This window comes from Columba livia, chromosome 7 (genome assembly GCF_036013475.1).
Source record: "Columba livia isolate bColLiv1 breed racing homer chromosome 7, bColLiv1.pat.W.v2, whole genome shotgun sequence".
Taxonomy (NCBI): domain Eukaryota; kingdom Metazoa; phylum Chordata; class Aves; order Columbiformes; family Columbidae; genus Columba; species Columba livia.
The window spans coordinates 36,867,938-36,879,041 of NC_088608.1; the positions used below are offsets into that span (position 1 = coordinate 36,867,938).

The following is an 11,104-nucleotide window of genomic DNA, read 5'->3' on the forward strand; positions in this document are numbered from 1 at the left end:
TATCTTTGCTTTTTTTATCTTTGCTTTTTGGCTTTTTTTTCCTGAGTAGTTCAAGTCATTCTTTTACCTTCTTTCTGAAAAATACAAAATACTCAACTACAGCTTTTTGTAGGAAATACGTTCAGTAACCACATATGAGCTATCCAGATTCTCACAATAAGCCATTTGAATATTCTTGAGACCCGTATTGGTGGCTCTTTTATACTCTAAATCTGTGGGGCAGTGAAAAGACATTCCAGGCAGGTCAGTTCTGGAAGTAGCTTTACATGGTGCTCTGGGAGGCAATAAAAACAGTTTACTCAAAAGCGGGTTTTTGTATGATATTTAGAATGTATGCTTTTTGCTATTAGTAAAAATAAATAAGCCGGTGTCTTATGGCCTGGGGTAGAAAGAAGGCAAGCCAAGATTTGCAGAGGACTTGGAAACCTTCTGGTTTTTAGTGCTCAACTTGAAGTATCTAGTAGAAGTTTAATTTCTGAGAGTGTCTGAGTCCTGCTGCTCTGACTCTGTTTCAGGGCTTTGGGGTGCAGTTTGCTCTCTGGTGCCATACGTGTCTTTAATGACACCGTGATGGTGGGTGTGAAATGACTTGATGGTTTCAATCCCATTTCTAATGGGTATAAAGTCAAAAAACTTATTCTTGCTTACTGGCAGTCTTGATAAAATGGGGCTTATATTGAATGACAAGGAAGAAAAGCACTTGTCCTCCTGAGAACTTATTCCTCTGATCACTCTGACAATATCTTGGTGGTGTGAAGTGCCTGAATTTGGCACTGTTCCTGCTGCTGTGGGCGCCCTGCAGCATGTCTACCACAAAGCAGCTGTTCTAGAATAGTGATTCCTGATTAACTCTTTGTGGCATTGCTCTTCTCCTGTGTTTTATTCTGAGTATCTTAGCCCACTTCTCAAATGTCTTAAGTTGTTTCAGAAGAAGGCACTCATAAGCCTTTAGAGAGGAAGTTTATCAAGAATAGATGCTTCATTTCAAATTCCTGCCCTACCTTATTCTCAATTAACTGCCTGTTTAGACCAGCCTTAAAACTCTACTAGTTCTCTAGGGCTGCCGCTCTAAGTCCATCTCATCAGCATCCATCTACATGTTCAGTATGTCAAAACATTGCGTATTCTTATGAGATGGATTAAAATGACTTCGTGGATAAAGAACACAAGTTGAAAGCTGAAGTCCTGGCATATTTTTTTTCTGGTTTTACTACACTTCTTGTGTGATTTACAATTTCCTTGCCTTCTCTGTCTCTCAATTTTCACTCTTACAAAACAGGCATAATACCTTATCTTCTCTCAACACCCTTCAGGGAGATAGCGTTCATCAACAGCCAGATATTACCACCCAAATTCCCAGCAGAGAGAAAGGGAGAGATATGTGGTCTGATGGATTGTCAGCCTCCAAACTCTGAACCAGCTTTCCTTCCAGTCTGGAGTTAGAAATGAAAATTCAGCTTTCAAAACTGGCATCATAATTCAGTGCTTGTTGCAGGTCTGGGCACTTGGGAAAGCTGGAGGTTTTTTCAGCAGGTGTTGCTGAGTACTTGAGCAAAACTGACTTGGTTTATTTATTTTTTTAATATGCATACACACACTTATACTAAATATATTGTTTTATACTATAGGTGCATAGATGAGCACTCTTCCCTGATGAAAGAAGTGAAAGAAAAAGGAGGGAGAGGAACAGAGAAAAGAGAGGTCTGTTTAGCTGCCCAGGAGCCAGGATAGTTGGCCATCTGTGGTCACAGAGGTCAATTGCACAGGATTTGGTGGCGATCCACGGATAACCTAAGGAATGTCTTTAAACATGGATATATATTTCCTCCTGTATATAAGGAGGAAGAAGCAGGAAACTGGCTTTTCCAAATCCTGTACTTATTTCATTTCCCACTTACTTTATTTTGCAGGTGTTTCTCCAGGTCTGATCACCTTGCCCTCCACATGAAGAGACACATCTAAAATATCAGTCACCTTGCCATGGATGTCACCTGAGCTCAGTGTTGTGAGTTGAAAGTGGAACTCAAGTTACAACACACTGCCTTGCAGAAGAGAACTCGATCACGTGTAATCCTCTGTACAGAGACCACACGCTCACACCGTCAGGCACCTAATTATACTTCAATACGTACATCGGTTCTTTATGCCTTGCCCCAGCTGGACGGGAGAAGATGCAGGCGAGGAAATGGTATAGAGGTGAAGTAAATGAGAAGGAACAATTGCTTACAGTACTTCGCCCCTCTCGGATTTGTTTCCTGTTTTTGCCAGTGGAAATCAAAGAAAATGGAGGAGGTTTCCCTGCAAGTGGATGGCAGGAAGAGGGGCTTATTTAACTCGCTTCTCAGTGCAACTCAATAGGAGAATAAATCGTCTTGAAGTTGCATATTTGTAGCACTAACTTTATTTTTAAATAGATGGGGGGAAAAAAATGACCTAGAAAACCAAATCCCAGTTTGGTAGCCAAAATTAACCTCTTGGTTCATTTGTCCTTTGTCTGAGAATTCCTAATGTTCAGTGCATCAGACTTCTCACAGACACTTTGACCTGTCTTGGTGTTGGTTCTTCTTCCTAGAACTGAGCTATTGAGATCCTTTTAAGTCCATACCAGTGGCCTTAATGGCAGTAGACTGTGGAGTGACACTTGTGACACAAATACCCTTTTTTTGGCCTGAGTTTATGTAGACTTCACGGAGGACTATATTTTTGTTGGTCATTTTTATTTTAATTTTTGTTTTGGCTATTGCACAACATATGCACTAGGGACTCTGGAAGCTGCTGCCATGATGGCCAGGTGGCCAAGGGATAAAGCCCTGAGAAACAGCACCTAATATCTCTGTAGGCCTCACCTTATTGCCATAGCTAGGACTTCTTGTTTATTTGTTGAACAAAAACCTTTAAAAGCTTATTTGGAAGCTCAAACGTTTTTTCTCTTTTCTCCACGAACAAGTGATCTTCAGAACTCCTTGTCTTCACCTGGATATCGGTCTGGGACTGGCCACACAGGCATGACTACAGGATTCCTTCCACATCATGTGAGCACGTTAGCCACGACCCACAGTGACTTAGAGATGAATTATGTTGCTTTTTCTTACTGTTCTTCTATTAACCAATTTAAAACATTAGACTTTTGTTTGTGTAAAGAGCACCTGCAGACGTTTTCATTTAAAGCTAATGTTTGTTGAGCATCTTACACACAAAAACAAAACAAAAGAAAACAAGGCCAAAAATCCTACTCCAGTCCCTGAGTGGGAAATCGAGAACTTCTTCCAAGTACGATGGCTTCATTCAGCTTTAGCCTTTTAAAGAAATTATCGAAGTCCTCCTTTTCCATTCATCAAGTTGATGCTGTAGCCCACTCCTATATGAAAAAATGTAACAGTATGAACGGTAAAGGAAGGGTTGGATTTTCCATACAGCATTGAGGCTTTTCCAAATGATTGGTCTAAAGTATTGCTAACCTAGAGGTCCATTTGGGCCCACTCTATGAACCATCCAGGAGAAGTGGAGGTCTCATGCTTACCCTTCAGTCCTATTGATAATTTGATTTTGTTGGCTCAAAGTGGATTAAAGTCTTCATTACAAAAGAAAAACAAAAACAAAAATGTATCTTACCATAACTTGCATTTGAAACTATTTGGCACTGGCCCTGACTCCAAAGACTGCATTTAGGACCATAAAAATGGCCTATGCAAGCAGGCAGGTGGTCATTAGGTTGTATATTTTGTATATTCTGGGACCATCCCTACAAGATGTGTCTAGAAATGAAACAAAATGGCGCGTGGTCCACAAATGATTGCTGCTTTTTTATACTGTATTAGCCAACTGCCCTTCTTTGACTGTTTTGACTCATTGACTGTTAAATATTTCCCTTAATTTATGTTTTGGGAGGTAAAACTGTACTCTTAGGGGAAAAGTAACAAAACAAGAAACTCGATAGATGTTTAAGAGCTGTCACCGGGATCCTTGGCACTTGAATTCTCAGCTTTTTGCAACCTTTGGTTCCAGTGAGAGATTGAATTTACTCAAAAGATGCTGTTTTTCCTCACAGTTTTCACAAAACACTGTGACTGTCAACTGAACACTTTGGGGACAGGGGGGAAATACGATGTCTGGCCCATATGGTATGAAATATGGACCAAAATCTAACCATCTTTTAGGGACAATGATGTAACATTCGTGATAAGAGCATGAGAGAGATCAAGAGGGAGAGTGAAAGAAAGAAAGAGAGAAAGAGAGAGAGAACGAATATTGAGTTTATTCCAAAGATTTAAAACTAACCCTACTCTATATGTGTATATATATATGCTTATATATATATATGTATGCATTTAAAATTATGGAGCACTGCTTGCTGACAATCTCGTATTTCTCTACTTCTGTATTTGCATACTTGTAAAGGCCATTCCACCCAGCTGTTCCACTGGGACTGAGGGCCCTAGAATCCAATTTGTGTTGGAATATATAGAGCATCCTGCCAGATGTCTAATGGGAACTGAAACCTCAGCTGTGTGAAACTGTAGAGGATCCAGTCAGTGCATTAGATTAAAAAAAAAAAAAAGGTAAGAGAGTCCTAGAATTTCATTACTGTAGTGTCCTAAAGTGTGTTCTCTCAAACCCCCCACTATCATATTCATTGGCTGTGAACCTGCATAAATATCCTCCTTTGACCTCTGAACACACCTGCCTTTAGACGTGCTATGAGCAGTCTACAAACCTTAATTATTAAATGACAGTTTAAATATTGGACTCTATTTAAAATGGGAAAAAAACCCAAGCAAGGCTGTTTATTTACTTCCAGTTGTTATTTATGGTCTTGTTGACATCTTATTTAAATGTGGCGGAACAAGGTCCCTATGGAAAAAAACGTGCTGAGATGTCTGATTATGTTGTTCTAGAGGCAGGCCTACAACTAAGTTGTGGATACAAGCAGCCTAAAAAACGTAAAAGAAAAGGGGAATAAGAGACTGAACCAGATTTCAGATTTCTCAGGCTCTCTCTGTAGCAGGTCTTGAACTCTGAAGCCAAATTTTGAGCTTTGCGACTATCTCTTCTATTGTAAATGGAGATATTTTTCAACTATATACATGGTGTACTCAATCTCTGGACTTCAATTTTAGGGTGCTCATATGCAAGTGTCTTAGTCATTACTGAAATTTTGAACCATCACTGGTGTTTTGTAGAAGAAAGCTCCGTTTTGGAAAGGCGTAATTAGTGACACATTCCAGGATTGTTGTTTACAATGCCCAGTTTTGTGTCTTCACAGATATTTTAAGCTGTGCACTTCTGACTTGTATAATCTGTAATAGCTGTTTAGGCCTTTGTCTCCTTGCTAAAGTTGTACAGTTGTCTTCTCTGTGTAAACTATGAGTAGAAACAGGCCAATGAGGAAAGGCTAATCCTCTCCGTAAAGCTTCTTGGAAGCAAACCCATAAATAGATGATTGGTAAAAGTTGAGGACTGAGTGATGCAGCTGTAGAAAGGAGAAGCTTAACTGTGTTTCCTTCATGCTAGATTTATGCGTATTTGCAAAAGAGGGGCCGTTATAAAAAAGTCAGATTGTGGTTTCCAAGATGACGAAACTATAGGATGAGAACAAATTGAGACAGAAGTCTCACAGAATAGTGTATGTAGAGAAAGCATCTAAAACAAATATGAGGTTTTGTGAATAGCTAAATAATATTTTGGAGCAGAGCAGTCAATCATAGAATCATGTAGGTGGGAAGGCACCTCCAGAGCCAATTTGGCCAACCTCTAACTAGAGTTGGTTGCTCAGGGCCATATCCAGCTGAGTTTTAAATATCCCCAGGGATGAAAATTCTACAACCTCTCTGTGCAAGCTGGTCCAATATTTGGCCACCTTTACAGTAAAAATAAAAATATTTAAAATCCGTGTGTCAAGTAGGAATTTTCTATGTTCCAACTTGTTTTCGTTGCCTCTTCCACTACGCACCTCCAAGAAGAGTCTGGCTTCTTCTCTGCACCCTCTTAGAAATTTATAGATAGCAATAAGATCTACCCTTGCCCTTCTCTTCCTAAGACTGAACCCTGTCTCTCAGCCTCTCTTCATCCATCGTGTGTTCCAGAACCTGATTTTCATGGTGACTCTCTGCTAGGCTGACTCCAACGTGTCAATAATTTTCTTCTAACGAGGAGACCAAAATTCCAGGTCAAGGAGTACTCCACACGTTACAGTGTTGATATAATTTATTTATTCTAGATTTTCCCATTATCTAATTGAGACAAGCTATACTCCATGATGAGATTCATTTAGGAAACGCCGGTATCAAGATTTTTCTAATGAGATTTGTTGAATCTCTGTATAAAAATATGCTTATAGAAATATGCTTTCTATACGGCTGGCTTGAGGCCTGGCAAGCAAAATTCTGTTTTCTCAACATAATAATTGCTGGTTTACCTTAAACTAAAAAAATGTATTGTTTCACTCATACTATATTCTGTACAAAGACACATGATGCTGTATTTCAGTCACTTTCTAGTCAAAAACAACACTTCAGTGCATCTTTGTTCTGTTTGGTTTTCCCCTCAGGAGATAAGGCGCAACCTAAAATACCACATGTATTTTATAAAGATCGGTCTAACAGAAGAGAGAATTCTAGAGTCCAGATTGTTTTTCATTATCCCAGAGTTGTGCTTTTTCAATAGCCAGTACTCAGTCTAGAAAATTGTGTTACCTGGATCAATTGGCAAATGAAGAAAAGAGAGGACAGACTGAAATCCGAAATTCTTTTGATGTCTTGGACAAGGCCTTGAGCAGTCCATTCTAACTAAACTGTGTTTTAAACCAGGGGTTGAATTAGGTGACTTCTAGAGGTACCTTCCAACATTAATTTTTCTGTGTTTCTATGATTCATTTCAGAGCTCTCACTTATTAAATGTGAACTGGTTCTAGTTCTTTCCAGTCTTGTGCTGGTGGAACAGACTGTAGGGTTTCTCTCAAACTCTGATAGTTTCATCCTTATTAAATTTTAAAAGGCTTCTTCATGAGAGAGACTTGGAGAGGAGGAAATCTTAAAAACCAAACCCAAACCCTTAGCAAACCAGTTTGAAGCAATGTCATACCAGGAGATGTGTCACAGCTACAGGGACCAACCAAATATTATGGAGAGAAGTTTGCTAGTCTGGAAGACTATGGTTTCCAGGACCTGAAATCCAAGCCAACATATATTTCTACAAAGGTGAAGATTCTTTTTTTTCCATTTGTTCTTATTTTCCTGAGACTTTTTGGAATTGGGTTTACTGATTTTTTTTTTAGGCTAGCACATTTTTGTTTAATACATGGAAAGCACTGACCAAACACAGATGGGGAAGAAGAACCTGAATGCAAGAGGAGCCCCCAGGTCCTTGCTTTTTGAACTGTTTTAACCTGAGGAGAAAAAAGAAAACTAATCACTAGGGTGTATGGCTAAGTTGCAGCTGATCAATATGATAGTAGCAGTGATTGAGCGTATCATACCTGGGATCTGTCTGATATCTGCAGAATCAGGCTTTCTCCCTCATTTTTACCTGGCCCTAGACAATTTGGGCTTTTTAGCTGTCTCTAACACAAAGGTTGCTCCTTTTTAACGTAGTTTATCTGTGTACAAAAGATGTCATAATCGGTGCTTTTGACAAAACTGATGAAAATCCAACTTGCTTAAGTGTTCCTTTTCTTTGCCTGTTCCCTTAATGCGTGTCAAAATCTTTAAATTTAAAAAAAAAATTAAAAAGACGAAAATGTTGTAAATAATGTTACCAGGCCAGCACCCAGTGGCTCAAGGGCTTTTATTCTTGATTTCATTCAGGACTTGGCACATCCCATCATACCATCCAGTAAGACTGTTTTTAAGCTTTCACATTCTGGGTGACGCCTCTAACCCAATGCTCTTTTAAAGTACTTTTTGCTGATTTCAGATATAATTGCACTTGCAAAGATCCCTACATGCCAAGAACAAAACCAATGACAATAACTCTATTTAACTCTGTCTTGAATAAATGAAAAATATTTTCTCCTAAGATACTAGAACTAATCATTGACAAGTCTGCCCTGTCTTTCATTAGCATTAAATCTACACCTTCTTGAACGATCATTTCCAGATCAAGCTTGAATATTCTTCCTTTTGTCACATTTGTGTCTCTTTTTATCAATAGTTTAGGGATGACTACTGCAGTCTTTCCCCTCCACAGCTCTACACTGACTTCAGTGACAAGATTTAGCATTGTAAAAACTGTAAGATCTGGCCTACCAGGTACTAAGATCTGTCTTGTAAAGCTGAGACTTTCCTCCTCCCTTAGAGGAAGAAGTCCAAGATGTACTATATAAGTTATATATATAATGATGTAGTTGTATATATAAATTATATACCTAATAATGTGGGGACAGGAGGTAGGCTGCCTTTATCACCTCACGAATGCGTTTCCCTACCTGAAAACTTCCAAATGCAGGTGTCATTTTTCAAACAGGGTTTTTATAGTTTTCCTTGATGCTTGTTAATGGCATTTTTGGTGTAATAATTAAAGTTGGAACTCTTTGCGGTTTTCAAAACGAAAGCTTTGATGATTTTTTTTTTAAGTGCTTTGGTCCTAACGTCTATATACTGCCAGAAAACAGGTTCTCCACGCTGTCTCTGTGTGGGAGTGGCTGGACACCAGTATATACCATATATACCTACACAGAAGAGGAGACTGAGCTACTGACTCACAGTTTGTAGTAGCCAACCGTGCCTATTGCTTTGATTTAGGGAGGGCACTTGCTGTTGCCACCGCATTTTAGGAATCATGTCAGCTTCTGTAGGCAAGTTTTCGACGATGCTGGGAAATACATGTTGCTGTGTACTGTGAATGAGTAGGCTGCAAATTTGGGGATGGGGAGGGGAGGTGGGAAGGGAGGGGGATGAGGGCTTAGCATGTACACACTAAAAGTGAGCTAGAATGGACAGAAAGGTGACAATTTTAGCCTTTATTGTTGGGCTGTTGGGGAAACAAAAAGCTACCACGCAGTCCCTGGAAGGCCTGATGGCTGAAGGGCTGATCTTTATATTTTGCAACATCCATTTTACCCGTTGCTCTGTATTTTAAACCCCAGGCCTGTTGGATTCTGGAAGTACATCAAAACACTGCTTTAAACACTACTTTGTTACCAAGGCCGTGTCTCTACCAGGGAAGCTGCCCTATGTTAAAATAATCGGTCAAAATCACCTTGCAGCCGCACCTGTTACTCGATTGCCTGGACTGAGATTGCGTTGGCATCCTATGCAGTTCAGCTAAAGTGTTAAGAAATGCTTCAGCCAATTAAGATACCTCTCCAGGAAGGTTCTTGCACCAATTCAAGTACCTATTTTGAATTCACTGCATATAAACTGTGACAGCTTTTCTATTAGAAACAAGGCCTTAGTTTAGCATGTCTGCACATCTAGTTGAAAAAATAACAATGCAGGCTGGTTTATTTAATTTTTGTTTGTTTGCTTTGCAAAGTGGCCTGTTTTCTTTCTTGTGCTTTGAAACCTTTCTTGTTCTCTAATACACATTCGATTTTTGTTCGGGGGATTTTTTAAGCAACAACAACAACAACAACAACAAAGTATGAATGCTCCCTATTAAAAACAAAAAAAAACAACAAAAAAAAAACCCAACACAACATTGCTTGAAGGACTTTCATTTTGCACTATAATTTTTCTTTTACCAGATGTGTCTGATAAGTGCATTTTGGAAATGCCCTCGGTCACGTTCTCTCAGGCCTACTCTGGTATTTCTAATATATCACAGAAGTACCCAATCTTGTAGCCCTCAGTTCTGCCTTTTTTTGACATTTTATTTTTTTTAAGCTTTTTATATATATATATATAAATATATTACTTTGTCAGTTTTTTTGCTGTACAAAAAGTCTTAAGATTTAAAAATATTATTTGTATTATATGATGGTGGTATGTTAATGTTACAAAATTATTAATGAAGAAAAAATTTATTTTTGTTACTGGTCTGTTTCATAATTCTTTTTTAAATTGGTATATTGTAAGATATCTATGCAAAAATGTTATGTGACGCATTTTTATTTAAGAATGTAATATGTGTAATAAACAGTAGAATGTGTTTGGCCCGAGAGTGTTCAGCGTGCCTTGTATATTATTTCTTTATGAAAACTTGTGTGAACAGTGAAATGGCTGTTGAATATCAGTTAAGGCCGTGGTTCTCTAAACTTCTAAGTACGCTTTAGCTTATCAGAATTACATTTTTGATTTAAATAATTTATTTGGTTGTAATGTATTTTATAGCAGTTAAGTGTAGCTCGTATTCATACCCTATCACACGTTGCTTTTGGGAAAGATGCTCAAGAAGGAAGTTCTTATTCCTAAAAGCCTTCCATCTAGCTTGTAATCCTGCTTCTGTTGGAGCCAGTGACCTCTGTTATCTGACATATTACACTGGTTGAAGATTTTAGCCAGTGTTAATTTTGTAAAAGACGACAGAGAACACTTGCACTGCATTTTCCATGCTTTGCTTTGAAAACGTTTATCGGTCAGTGGTCAAAACAGGACTAGACTTGGAGGCTCCTGAGCAGCCTGTCTCAGGACTGTGCTGTTGTTCTCCTTCCCTTTAACATCTGCAAAATTGCGAGCGCAATTGAATCCACCTGGATGCTCGAGTACTAAAAATGCATTTAGGCAGTAAAAACAGTCATTCTGAGCACAATTACTTTGCAGTGTCGTGGCATAAAATGAAATTAGTTTTTCAAGTCAGGCCCTTATCCCTTTAGGTTTTTGCTGCCTTGTGCTCGCACGCTGCAGCGACACGAACGAGCACTGCACGTGGACACCTTGTGAGGCTCATCTGACACAGACTTGCTTGTATTTCTGGGACAACAGGCCTCACTTGCCTTGTTGGGATTGTTAGGATTGTTTATATCAGACAGAGGGTAGGATTTCCCTCCTGACATCTGCATCTAGAAGCCAGATGACCATTCTAACCTACTCATTTATACTCCCTCTGTAGCTAATGAAGAGAGACTTATCCAGAAGGGACTTACTCCAGGGAGCTGGATGCAAAAGGATCTGAGGTGATGTCAAGCGTTTCTGGAAAGCCACCTGGTGAGTTGGAAGAAAAAAGTCCC

The 11,104-nt window shown here is 39.0% G+C and overlaps 1 protein-coding gene across 8 annotated transcripts in view; it reads left to right on the forward strand.

Annotated features, from left to right (window-relative positions):
- Positions 1-10,098, forward strand: part of KLF7 (KLF transcription factor 7) — a 60,564-nt gene extending 50,466 nt beyond the window's left edge. For 4 of the 8 annotated variants that reach the window (XM_065069450.1, XM_065069452.1, XM_065069451.1 and 1 more), the window contains one exon: positions 1,911-10,098. In XM_065069450.1, the coding sequence (XP_064925522.1) occupies positions 1,911-1,962 (52 nt within the window). In that variant the 3' untranslated portion in view covers positions 1,963-10,098. The remainder of the gene's footprint in view (positions 1-1,910) is intronic. The other 4 variants (XR_010473816.1, XR_002415305.2, XR_010473817.1 and 1 more) reach the window with 2 other exon arrangements.
- The last annotated feature ends 1,006 nt before the right edge of the window (positions 10,099-11,104 follow it).